General features: G+C 44.9%; 1 protein-coding gene across 1 annotated transcript; it reads right to left on the bottom strand.

Annotated features, from left to right (window-relative positions):
- Positions 1–5,644: 5,644 nt before the first annotated feature.
- Positions 5,645–11,878, bottom strand: LOC129816045 (E3 ubiquitin/ISG15 ligase TRIM25-like). Its single transcript, XM_055870226.1, has 3 exons — positions 11,871–11,878; positions 11,299–11,411; positions 5,645–7,518 (listed from the first exon to the last, which is right to left on the bottom strand). The coding sequence occupies exons 1-3, from the start codon at positions 11,876–11,878 to the stop codon at positions 5,969–5,971; spliced, it is 1,671 nt and encodes a 556-aa protein (XP_055726201.1). The 3' UTR covers positions 5,645–5,968.
- Between the last annotated feature and the right edge of the window lie 1,834 nt (positions 11,879–13,712).

Here is a 13,712-nt window from a genome sequence, read left to right on the forward strand (position 1 = left end):
TATAAAACATTTTCCACCAAGAGGTTTCTGTGCCAATAAACAACACAACCAATAAACAAAGCATACTGACTTCGGGCACTTCATTATCATGGTTTGAGTGTTCAACACCACAATAAATAGACTATGTCAGTTTGGCTGGGCAGCCAGCTCTAGAAAGAGTCTTGGTGTTTCCAAACTTCTTCCATTTAAGAATGATGGAGGCCACTGTGTTCTTGGGGACCTTCAATGCAGCAGAAATTCTTTGGCACCCATCTCCATATCTGTGCTTCAACACAATCCTGTCTCGGAGCTTTACGGACAATTCCTTCGACTTCATAGCTTGGTTTTTGCTCTGACATGCACTGTCAACTGTGGGACCTTATATTGACAAGGTTGTGCCTTTCCAAATCATGTCCAATCAATTGAATTTACCACAGGTGGACTCCAATCAAGTTCTAGTAATATCTCAAGGATGGTCAATGGAAACAGGATCCACCTGAGCTCACTTTCAAGTCTCATAGCAAAGGGTCTGAATAGAAATGTGTTTTTTCTTAAAAATATTTGTAATAAAGTTGTAAACATTTCTAAAAACCTGTTTTAGTTTTGTCATTATAGGTAGATTGATGAGGAAAAATTGTTATTTAATCCATTTTAGAATGAGTGTAACGGCTTGTGCTCTCCTCATCCTCGGATGAGGTGAGGAGAGAAGGATCTTCAGACCAATACGCAGCATTTGGGAAATAAGCCATCTTTATTATAAATGCGATGGCAACACGAAACGAAACAAAACACTTTCCAAACTACAAAACAAGAAAACGACGTTGACGAAACCTGAACATAAACTTACATAACTAAACATAAACTTACGTACAGGAAACAGACAACATCAAAACGAAACAAACAAACGCTACAGTCCCATGTGGTACGAACATACATACAGACACAGGAGACAATCACCCACCAACAAACAGTGAGAATGCCCTACCTAAATATGACTCTTGATTAGAGGAAAACGCAAACCACCTGCCTCTAATCAAGAGCCATACCAGGCAAACCAAAACCAACATAGAAACAGAAAACATAGAATGCCCACCCAACCTCACGTCCTGACCAACTAACACACATAACAACTAACATAAATAGGTCAGGAACGTGACAGTACCCCCCCCCACAAGGTGCGAACTCCGGACGCACCAGCACAAGGACTAGGGGAGGGTCTGGGTGGGCATCTAACCACGGTGGTGGCTCAGGCTCCGGGCGCGGTTCCCACCCCACCATAATCCATCCTAGCTTCCTCCCTCCAAAAATGTCCACCCTCTTTTCTCCCCCACAAAATCCTCTTAATAACATACCCAATAAGGACAACACCGGGACAGAGAGATAAATCAATACAGAGGGATAGATAAGAATATAGAGGTAGATAAAGATAGAGAGGGAGATCAGGATAGAGAGGCAACTCCGGACTGAAAGGCAGCTCCGGACAGAGAGACAGCTCTGGACTGATGGGCAGTTCTGGGTATCTAGCCTTTTTAGGCTGAAGGGCAGCTCATGGCTGACTGACGACTCTCGACGCTCATGGCTGGCTGACGGCTCTCGACGCTCATGGCAGGCTGACGGCTCTCGACGCTCATGGCAGGCTGACGGCTCTCGACGCTCATGGCAGGCTGACGGCTCTCGACGCTCATGGCAGGCTGACGGCTCTCGACGCTCATGGCAGGCTGACGGCTCTCGACGCTCATGGCAGGCTGACGGCTCTCGACGCTCATGGCAGGCTGACGGCTCTCGACGCTCATGGCAGGCTGACGGCTCTCGACGCTCATGGCGCTCTGACGGCTCTGGCTGCTCATGGCTCTCTGACGGCTCTGGCTGCTCATGGCTCTCTGACGGCTCTGGCTGCTCATGGCTCGCTGGCGGCTCTGGCAGATCCTGTCTGGTTGGCGGCTCTGGCAGATCCTGTCTGGTTGGCGGCTCTGGCAGATCCTGTCTGGTTGGCGGCTCTGGCAGATCCTGTCTGGTTGGCGGCTCTGGCAGATCCTGTCTGGTTGGCGGCTCTGGCAGATCCTGTCTGGTTGGCGGCTCTGGCAGATCCTGTCTGGCTGACGGCTCTAGCGGCTCCTGTCTGGCTGACGGCTCTAGCGGCTCCTGTCTGGCTGACGGCTCTGTAGGCTCATGGCAGACGGGCGGCTTTGCAGGCTCATGGCAGACGGGCGGCTTTGCAGGCTCCTGGCAGACGGATGGCTCAGACGGCGCTGGGGAGACGGATGGCTCAGATGGCGCTGGGGAGACGGATGGCTCAGATGGCGCTGGGGAGACGGATGGCTCAGATGGCGCTGGGGAGACGGATGGCTCTGGCCGGATACGGTGCACTGTAGACCTGGTGCGTGGTGCCGGAACTGGAGGCACCGGGCTAAGGATAAGCACCTTCCTACTAGTGCGGGGAGCAGGAACAGGGCACACTGTACTCTCAAAGCCTACTCTATCCCTGATGCGAGGTACCGGCACTGGTGACGCCGGGCTGAGGACAAGCACATCAGGATTAGTAGGGGGAGAAGATACAGTTTGTACAGGGCTCTGGAGACGCACTGGTAGCTTAGTGCGTGGGGCCGGAACTGGAGGCACCGGGCTAGATACACGCACTACAGGGAGAGTGCGTGGAGGAGGAACAGGGCTCAGGATACGCACTGGTAGCCTAGTGCGTAGTGTAGACACTGTAGGTACTAGGCTGGGGCGGGGAGGTGGTGCCGGAAATACCGGACCGTGGAGGCGTACTGGCACTCTTGAGCATTGAGCCTGCCCAACCTTACCTGGTTGAATACTCCCGGTTGCCCGACCAGTGCGGGGAGGTGGAATAACCCGCACCGGGCTATGTAGGCGAACCGGAGAAACCATGCGTAAGGCAGGTGCCATGTATGCCGGCCCGAGGAGACGCACTGGAGACCAGACGCGTTGAGCCGGCCTCATGACACCTGGCTCAATACCCAATCTAGCCCTCCCAGTGCGGGGAGGTGGAATAACCCGCACTGGGCTATGCACTCGTACAGGAGACACCGTGCGCTCTACTGCGTAACACGGCGCCTGCCCGTACTCCCGCTCTCCACGGTAAGCCTGGGAAGTGGGCGCAGGTCTCCTACCTGCCCTTGGCCCACTACCTCTTAGCCCCCCCCAAGAAATTTTTGGGAATTACTTACGGGCTTTTTCGGCTTCCGTGCCAGACGCGTTCCCTCATAGCTCCGGTTCCTCTCCCCGGTAGCCTCTGCTCTCCTCAGTGCCTCCACCTGTTCCCATGGGAGGCGATCCCTCCCAGCCAGGATCTCCTCCCAAGTGTAGCAACCCTTTCCGTCCAAAACATCATCCCATGTCCATTGCTCCTTTCTCTCCTGTCCCTTACTCCGTTTAATTTTCCCTTGCCGCTTGGTCTTAGCGTGGTGGGTGATTCTGTAACGGCTTGTGCTCTCCTCATCCTCGGATGAGGTGAGGAGAGAAGGATCTTCAGACCAATACGCAGCATTTGGGAAATAAGCCATCTTTATTATAAATGCGATGGCAACACGAAACGAAACAAAACACTTTCCAAACTACAAAACAAGAAAACGACGTTGACGAAACCTGAACATAAACTTACATAACTAAACATAAACTTACGTACAGGAAACAGACAACATCGAAACGAAAAGAAACAAACAAACGCTACAGTCCCATGTGGTACGAACATACATACAGATACAGACACAGGAGACAATCACCCACCAACAAACAGTGAGAATGCCCTACCTAAATATGACTCTTGATTAGAGGAAAACGCAAACCACCTGCCTCTAATCAAGAGCCATACCAGGCAAACCAAAACCAACATAGAAACAGAAAACATAGAATGCCCACCCAACCTCACGTCCTGACCAACTAACACACATAACAACTAACATAAATAGGTCAGGAACGTGACAATGAGGCTGTAACGTAACGAAATGTGGAAAAAGTGAAGGGATCTGAAAACTTTCCGAATGCACTGTATGCAGCAGCATACAATACATTTTTGGACTCACCTGGTTGTGCTGTGCTCACAAAAACAGAAAGGTGGTCCTCGTGTGCAAATTTTATCATGAAAATTTGTCATCAAAGTCGGTCATTCTCTGGATTTATGGTGCTTTTAAAGTTAACTGGCAACTCAGGGGGGAAAAAAAGTTGAATCATGACGTCAGTGATCTTCAGGTCAGAGCTCTAGAAAGAGGCGCAAGTTGGATGACCGTTCAAAGTGTTTTTTTCCCCCCAGTTGGAACTGATTTTTACCGAGTTCCCAGTTGTCTTGAACTCACTGAAGTCTTCAGATTTTCCAGTTTCGAGTTTCCAGTTGTTTTGAACTGTCATGCTGGGTTGACAGAAACTTTTTTGGCCCATGTTGTTGTGTAATGTTTATGTCCAATGGCCGATGAGCACCGATACGTTTTATCTATAATTTCTCTCCATATGACAAGGATTGAAAAGGATTTTGCCAATAGATTGTCGACGTGATTCATGATGATGACTGCTTGCCTAGCTTGCTAACTAAGATTTATGTATGATGTTGACATGATCAGTCCAATCAAAGCTACGGTAGTTATAATGTGATTTGATGTCATTTTATTTGTGGCCTTCTTGGATGGGCACATCTAATGTAACTCTATGGCAGCACCCAACGGGCTTGAATTGTCGAGCTCTCCCGGTAGATTTTGCGTTGATGTTGTGTCCCCATGAGTAACAGTATACTGAGACAATCACAGCGCAACTAGAGAACATTATCAACCCCTACTGTATTTTCTGCTGGCTACCCCACCACCACAGAAAACACTGAGCTAGGCTGAAACACCTGCATTTTGGATCTGTCTTACTCAAGAAAGCAAAAAACAGACCTTGTTTGCATGCAGCTTTACTAACTCAATTATGTTTTTTTACATTGTTTGCAAACATGCAAAACAGGCAACAAAAAACAAAAGGTGGGGCTCTAGGTATATTGTATATCTTAAATGTATGTCTACATTCAGATATACCCTTCCATTTCTTGTCTGGGACAGGGATGTAGTTCCGATGTGCCACTTTGTGGGGAAGTTCTCTGCATTTGAAGCTACTAAACCCAAGAAACTGGTGTGCGAGATTCTTAATATGTTTAACAAGCTCGGACTCCATGTTATCAGATCAATTGTGTTGTGTGCCTCTTTCGCACAGATAAATATTTGTTTTCTTTTTTTGTGAATGTACCTCCTCTGTGAAATTGTGGAAAAAAATTTATCCCTTGCTGCTGCTCAAATTAACTTCCCTTCCTTGGCTGCGCTCTTAAGAACCTCAAGGGGGGCTAGGCCCCTGCTTGTTTTACACTTGTATACACGGGGTATGATGATATCTGCAACAATAAAAATGCACCATTTTGATTTCATATGGATTGCAAATACACATTGCAAAAATAATATGCATATTATTCATAAAACGGACAAACTGTAATCACCATTTGGATGGGGTATGGTGGTCATTGGCTCAACTTACCCCAAGGCAAACATTTGGACCATATTAGCCCACACAGCTACAAGGATGCACTTTCATGCTGGGTTTATTCCATGCAGCATAAAGAGCACCAAACTGATTTATAAAACAATCTTAAAACGATCTGGTTTAGATACAAGAATCATGAAACCTATAAGACAAAAGATTTATTTGACTTTGTGAAAAGTTTTCTGGACCAGCTTGCTTACTACTTTTCCCATGTGGTTTCCATGTGGTTTCTAGACTCCATTAAATGACAACCTATTATACATTTTGTGTATGGTTTCCTAGAAAGAAGGGGTGGCTCAACTTACCCCACTCTCCCCTACTGCTATTAACAGACCAAAACAACGATGTCTATACAACCATGAACAACATTAAATGTAAATAAGAAAAGTTTGGTATTAATACAGGATTAATAAAAACAAAAGTATGTAATCTTGCATGTTGCATGGTTCTCTTTTGTACCAGTGACCGTTCAAGAGCATACTGTTATGCGTGCCTTCGGTTGGCCTGACATCATCCTATAAGCCAGATGCACCGGCTCCGTGAGGTTCGCCTTAAAGGTGTACACGTGAGTCTTCCCACTGCACTGGCTGACGTTATAGAAGCTCAACCTCTGAGTCTTAAAACTCAGTGTGATCTCCAGTCTATGTACTGCCGGGGTTCTCTTCAATGGGACATCATGGCCCTGCTCAAAGGACCTGAGCAGGTTATCGAACCACATCAGGCACCAGGAGCCACGGCTACTCTCTAGGGCACTCGCTAGCCCGCTGCGTGCTAGCGCCCCGCTGTAGCACACCCCTATGATCCAGGGAGAAGATCCGTCCAGCTCCACCTCCCAGCGATGCTCGCCTCCGTAGAAGCTCTGGGTGCTCAGCACCTGGAGGAAGTTGCTAAACCTTGTTGGCAGGGCCGGGTAAGGTTGCTTTTTGGTGCTGAAGGTCACCGTCTTCAGGTCCTCCGACAGCACCAAGCTGGGGTGGGCAGTGTCCAGGTCAAAGGTCACCTCTGAGGGGTTGAGGGCGTGGCGTAGGGAACGCTGGGCCGTCCCGAGTCCCTCTCTCAGCTCTGCGCTCCTCCGTTCCAGCTCGTCGCAAGCACGGCCTGGGTTAACTTTCGACTCAGGACTGGTGTTGTCGTGGTCCAGCTCCTCTAGAGGTTGCTGGGCCATGAGCTCCATGATGCGCGGTTGTGCCTCCTGAAGCCCCTCACTGAACACCCCACTGTCTTCCTCGGTCAGGAGAGATTTGGCTCGGAGCTGGGCCTCCCTCAACTTCTCTCGGATCTCGGAGACTTGGTGTACTCGGGTGCCTAGGCTCTCCTCGGTGGGGCGCAGTTCCTCTTCAATCAACTCTGTCATCCCAGTAACGTAGTTGATCGTCAGCTCAGTCATCCGCTCCAGCAGCTTGGCTGCCTTTCCTCTCAGAAGGGCATTGGCGGCCCTGATCTCGACCTCCCTCTCCTCCTCCCTCCTCAGCTGGTCCTCAGCCATCTGCAGCCTCACCGTTAACTCCGTTACCTGAGACGCTAATAGAAGTTTAGACTTGTCCATTATCGCCTTCTCCATCTTGGTCAGTTGGTTTTTCAGAGAAGTAGGGGGCGCTGCAGCTGCATCTGCCAAGCCTGTGTGTTGTAACTCCTGTTGCTCTATGTCTAATAGACATTCAGAGGTCTTACCATAATTTCTCTGGTTAGTAGACAATACCCCCTGGTGGCAATCACCACCATCTCCATCTGTGACGGATCTGACCTTTCCTGTTGTGGTGGCTTTATAGCTCTCGATGATGCTGCACATCTTGAAGTTCTTCACAAGGGCCTGGGGGCCCTGGTACTCAACCTGGCATTCGGGACAGCAGTGGTGGGCCGTGTCAGTGTCCATGTACTTCACAAGGCAGGCTGAGCAGTAGACGTGGCCGCAGGGCAGGGACACAGGGTCGGAGAAGAGTTGCAGGCAGATAGGGCAGCTCAGGTCCAGCACGAGGGGTCCTTCAGTCTCAAACAGTGACATGCTGGCAGTGGCAGGCTCTAAAATGAACAATAAAAAAGCAACAAAGAGTTGTAAAAACACATTTATTTATTTTTTAAATTCAGGTAACTTTGCAAGCAATTAGTAGTATATAGGGATTTCTTACTTTGAATTACATTATATGTAGTTCAATACAACTGAAGGACACCTTAATGTGTGAGTCAAGATCACTCCGAGTCATAATACAAGCCAAGATCTACCTGTGAATTTTTTTTACATTTGGGCTTTTCTAATAACCAATTTCTTGTGGTTATTGTTCATGCAATGCCTGGGAGAAATCCTCACTATAGTATCTGCAATTTGGTAGTACGCCCAGACCCTTTTTTGAGAACGATATCTCAGTTTCAATGTCTCAGCTTGGAGAGAAGAAGCTTTGTGAGGTATTGGTTTGTCACATGCATAAACCAGTATTGGTCTGTCACATGAATAATAGAAAACATTAATGAGAATTAATTATGAATAAGCTAAATCATGCAATTATTACTTTGTGTAAGTATATAAGAGAACTAACGGGACTGCCCCGTGAGAGCTCCTGATCGACATGTGTACTTGGAGCATTGAGTTGGTTGGAACCTCTCCAGTGCGCTGATAAAGAATGATTCATTTAAGATTGAATTTGAGTGTCCCAGTGTATGAATTTCCACAACATTCCGCAATAAAAAAAAATGGCTTTAAAAACGTACGCCTATGCAACATTAACCAATTAAAAACAGTTCTGTAGCAATGAGGTTAGTGGAGTAGGCTACGGGCCCAATACATTAGCACGGCATATTGGCTATGCTTGAATTGCCCTGCCAATGTTGTTCTTCTCTGATCATTTTGAAATTATATTTCAACATGTTAGGTATAGGATCACACTGGTAATAGATCATTTGTTGTATTACTTGTGAGGCACAGCTGAGTGAGCATAATAATTTCCAGATTGTTTTTTTTACTGGACTGATGGCCTGCATCTGATGGTCAGTCTGAGGGGAGGGAGGGCGCAGCGGTGAGGCTACCTCTCACCCGACTCATATCCCGCTGCTCACTCTACCTCCCTCCACTGAGCAAAGTGAACACTGTCTTCCAGCTGATGGCGAAACAAGTCGCACTGCATTATTTCTGCCTCATGCACCAATTCATGTTGTTCATCCTATGACCAGAGAAAGTGAAATATTCCTTGATATTACAAAAGACAAGCCGCCAATAATAACAATGCAAGCTTATCGGAACACTTTGCCATACTCACTCATTGCATCTGCAGTGCTGGTTGTAGCATAAGTAGGGAGAATGTTCAACACTTATAAGCCATAAAATGTGCAAAGTGTTACTGATTAACAACTTACATTAAAAAACAGCAGCTTTGTGCTGTATTCGATTACTTAGTGCCGATTTCAAGTTCATAACAATCGGAAATCGGAAAATATATATATAAAAAAAATGTACACCTTTATTTAACTAGGCAAGTCAGTTAAGAACACATTCTTATTTTCAATGACAGCCTAGGAAGGGTGGGTTAACTGCCTTGTTCAGCGGCAGAACGACAGATTTTTACCTTGTCAGCTCAGGGATTCAATCTTGCAACCTTACGGTTAACTAGTCCAACGCTCTAACCACCTGCCTCACGAGGAGCCCGCCTGTTACGTGAATGCAGTAAGTAGCCAAGGTAATTTGCTAGCTAGCATTAAACTTATCTTATAAAAAACAATCAATCATAATCACTAGTTAAAACTACACACGGTTGATGATATTACTAGTTTATCTAGCGTGTCCTGCGTTGCATATAATCGATGCGGTGCGCATTCGCGAAAAAGGACTGTCGTTGCTCCAACGTGTACCTAACCATAAACATCAATGCCTTTCTTAAAATCAATACACAGAAGTATATATTTTTAAACCTGCATATTTAGCTAAAAGAAATCCAGGTTAGCAGGCAATATTGACCAGTTGAAATTGTGCCACTTCTCTTGCATTCATTGCACGCAGAGTCAGGGTATATGCAACAGTTTGGGCCGCCTGGCTCATTGCGAACTAATTTGCCAGAATCTCTCGCTCTGAGACTTGGAGTGGTTGTTCCCCTTGCTCTGCATGGGTAACGCTGCTTCGAGGGTGGCTGTTGTCGATGTGTTCCTGGTTCGAGCCCAGGTAGTGGCGAGGAGAGGGATGGAAGCTATACTGTTACACTGGCAATACTAAAGCGCCTATAAGAACATCCAATAGTCAAAGGTATATGAAATACAAATCGTAGAGAGAGAAATAGTTCTATAATAACTACAACCTAAAACTTCTTAACTGGGAATATTGAAGACTCATGTTAAAAGGAACCACCAGCTTTCATATGTTCTCATGTTCTGAGCAAGGAACTTAAACCTTAGCTTTCTTACATGGCACATATTGCACTTTTACTTTCTTCTCCAACACTGTGTTTTTGCATTATTTAAACCAAATTGAACATGTTTCATTATTTATTTGAAGCTAAATTGATTTTATTTATGTATTATATTAAGTTAAAATAAGTGTAAATTCAGTATTGTTGTAATTGTCATTATTACAAATTTAAAAAATCGTCTGATTAATCGGTATCGGATTTTTTTGGTCCTCCAATAATCGGTATCGGTGTTGAAAAATCATAATCGGTCGACCTCTAGTCAAAATTTCCTTTTCCCGCACTATATTGAAATGCCAATATGCATTCTACAAAAAGGTGGAATAGGCAAAATATGATAACACAACTGATGGCAGTAGCTAACTACTGTAGCTAACTAGCCAGCTAACCTCTGTAGCTAGCCAGCAAGCAAAGCTAAAGAGATTGCAAGAGGGTTAGCATAACTCCCGCCAAACAAAAAAATCGTTTTCTAAATATTAATCTAGCTGGCTAGCATTTATGAGGCCAGCAAATACGTTCCTTATGTCCTCCAACATTATAATGAAAAGGTGCCGGATTTGCGTTTATCGTTGAAGGAATGAGTGTTACACTGAGGCCTGTACTCTGGAGCGGGATTGATTTGGAGGTGGATGGTCTGTCATGGTCTGGGGTGGTGTGTCACAGCATCATCGGACTGAGCTTGTAGTCATTGCAGGCAATCTCAACGCTGTGCGTTACAGGAAAGACATCCTCCTCCCTCGTGGTACCCTTCCTGCAGGCTCATCCTGAAGTTTTTATAACTGTGATCTTAATTGCCTACTGTCTGTAAGCTGTAAGTGTCTTAACGACCATGCCACAGGTGCATGTTCATGAATTGTTTATGGTGCATTGAACAAGCAAAGGAAACAGTGTTTAAACCCTTTACAATGAAGATCTGTCTAGTTATTTGCATTTTTAAGAATGATCTTTTAAAGACAGGGTCCTGAAAAAGTGACTTTTCTTTTTTGTTGTTGCTGAGTTTAGGATAAACTCTGGTTGGCCTGAAATAGTCTTCCTCACGTCACGTTCAACTGTTGGAGACAATTGGAGCACAATGGTCTGCCTTCATATCATAGGCCTGAATTATCTAAAGCTTAATAATAGCCACACCATACCAAACTGTCAAACATTTCTAAATTGTATTAGGGTAATATCAAAGTCAAGCTATTGTTTATATGGGAAAATACGAGCCGAAGAGCAACAGTAAACCAGGCAAAAAACCATAAAACCCTCCCTCCAGTAAATTTCGATCTGTCCCTTAGAGTATGTTTGGTTGGCTGAAACATGCAGTTACGTCTCTCAGGGTTGTAAACTGAGGAAACATACACCCAGTAATGGTTTAATCATTTGATTAATCAAACAGCTACCATCAAACAATAGTATTAAACCTACTTACTCTTGTACAGTAGAGCAGGCCGTATTATATCATGTGGATGTGTCAGGTAAATTAATTTGTCTTGACCTAGTCTAGAAATGAAACAAATCTTACCCGCAAACCCTGTAGCCCTTCTGAATGAGGTAGAACCTATACTAGTTCATAATTCATAAAGAAACTCAGACATTTGTTAATCTTATAACACATCCCAAATGTATACCGCGTGACTAGGCTAAACTTAGGCAACATGTCAGATCTCTCCACAAACTGTGGCCCTTGTGAGCTCAAGGTCCAATATGTCTACGACAGGAGAGTCGCAGATAACTTTCGATTTCCTGGGAATTCAGTTTCTAATTCACGCTGCCGCGCCACATTCACGTAAACTCGCGGGATCAGGTGGCTTTGGAAGTTTCTATTCCCGGTGTCGCTGTAATACAAAACATGGAATTAACCATAATAAAAGTATCTTACCTAAAATGCTGTTTAGTAGGACACGATATTTTCAACGTGGAGACCTTATCGTTGTTGATATCGCATTAAAATCCGACTTTTTCTCGCGCGCGCATTCGGATAGGAACTGCACAGATCAGCACCTGTACATCACCGCACAACTGGGGATGGTAATTTAGTTAGGTATATACTAACAGTGAAGACAAACTAGAAACATGATAGTTGTCTTGAATTAGCCGTAGCCTACTTCCACCGTGACATCAAAAGTGCCTGTCCATGATGAAATGAATTATTAACCTACTTCCTGTTATGTTACAAGTTACCTGGGCGTTCACTGTAATTACAGTCAATAAAATAAGAGTGCAACAGTCCTATTCTGTAATATTAAAAATGGATTGTAAATCCAGATTACATTTCGGTTTCCTTACCCTATAAGCAGTCCATGCTTAGGCGTCCCTGGAACTGTTTTCACATGCTAACGTTTTAGCATTTGTGGCATAAATCCCATTACATCATTTTTTGGGCATCATATTCAAAGTGCCAGGGAAACTAACACAAAGCATAGCTTGCTGCCATAGGTTTTCCATAGACTGCCTAAGCCTTCCGCATGCTTCGAGTTTAAACTCGGCAAGGCGAACGAGTGTGATCATATCCTCCCTTAAAAGACAGTTGGTTAATTTTGAGACGCCATAGCCAGTAATCAGAATTAATCGAAGAACGCAAAAAAATCTGTCATTAAATTTAGACATTTTTGTCAAGGAGATTTTACATCCAACTAAGATGTTTGATGCAGTATTTCTCAAGTGGAAAAATGTGAATAAAAACGATTTGTCAACACTTAATTGAAGAATCCCTACGGTTAACCAATCACCTACGTAGGGGCATAGACTTCGGCTACTGACTTTGGCTTGCCTCAAGACATTTTTGTGTGCGCACTAGCAGCCGAAATAACCCTTGCCAAAAACCAAAACAAACAAAAAAAGTCATAAAATGCTGTTGCCAGATATTGAATGTTCATTTCTCTACCATAAGCCACCAACGTTGTTTTAAATAATTTGGCAGTACAGCCAAACAGCCTCACAACTGCAAACCATGTGTATGGCATTGTGTGGGCGAGCGGTTTGCAGATGTCAACGTTGTGAAGAGTGCCCCATGGTGGCGGTGGGGTTATGGTATGTATAAGGTAAGGTATAATCTACAGACAACAATTTCATTTTGATGGCAATTTGAATGCACATACCATGACAAGGTCCTGGGCCCATCGTCGTGCTATTCATCCGCCACCATCACTTCTTGTTTGAGCAAGATAATGCACGGGCCCATGTCATAAGGATCTGTCCAGAATTCCTGGAAGCTGAAAATATCCCAGTTCTTCATTGGCCTGCATACTCACCAGACATGTCACCCATTGAGTATGTTTGGGATGCTCTGGATCAACATGTACTACAGTATGTTCCAGTTCCTGCCCATATCCAGAAACTTCACACAGCCATTGAAGAGGAGTGGGACAACATTCCACAATCAACAGCCTGATCAACTCTATGCAAAGGAGATGTGTTGCACTGCATGAGGCAAATGGTGGTCACACTGACTGGTTCTGATCCACACCCCTACCTTGTTTTTAAGGAATCTGTGGCCAACAGATGCATATCTGTATTCCCAGTCATGTGAAATTCATAGATTAGAGCCTAATTGATTTATTTAAATTGACTGATTTCCTTTTATGAACTGTAACTGAGTAAAATCTTTGAAATTGTAATTGTTGCATGTTGCTTTTATACTGCCAAATTTTCAAAAACATTGGAGGTGGCTTAAGGTAGAGAAATTAACATTAAACTATCTGGCAACAGCTATTGTGGACATTCGTGCAGTCCGCATGCCAATTGCGTGCTCCCTCAAAACTTGAGACATCTGTGGCATTGTGTTGTGTAAGAAAATAGTACATTAGTGTGGCTTTTTATTGTCCCCAGCACAAGGTGCACCTG

This window comes from Salvelinus fontinalis, chromosome 18 (assembly GCF_029448725.1).
Source record: "Salvelinus fontinalis isolate EN_2023a chromosome 18, ASM2944872v1, whole genome shotgun sequence".
In the NCBI taxonomy this organism is placed as follows: Eukaryota; Metazoa; Chordata; class Actinopteri; order Salmoniformes; family Salmonidae; genus Salvelinus; species Salvelinus fontinalis.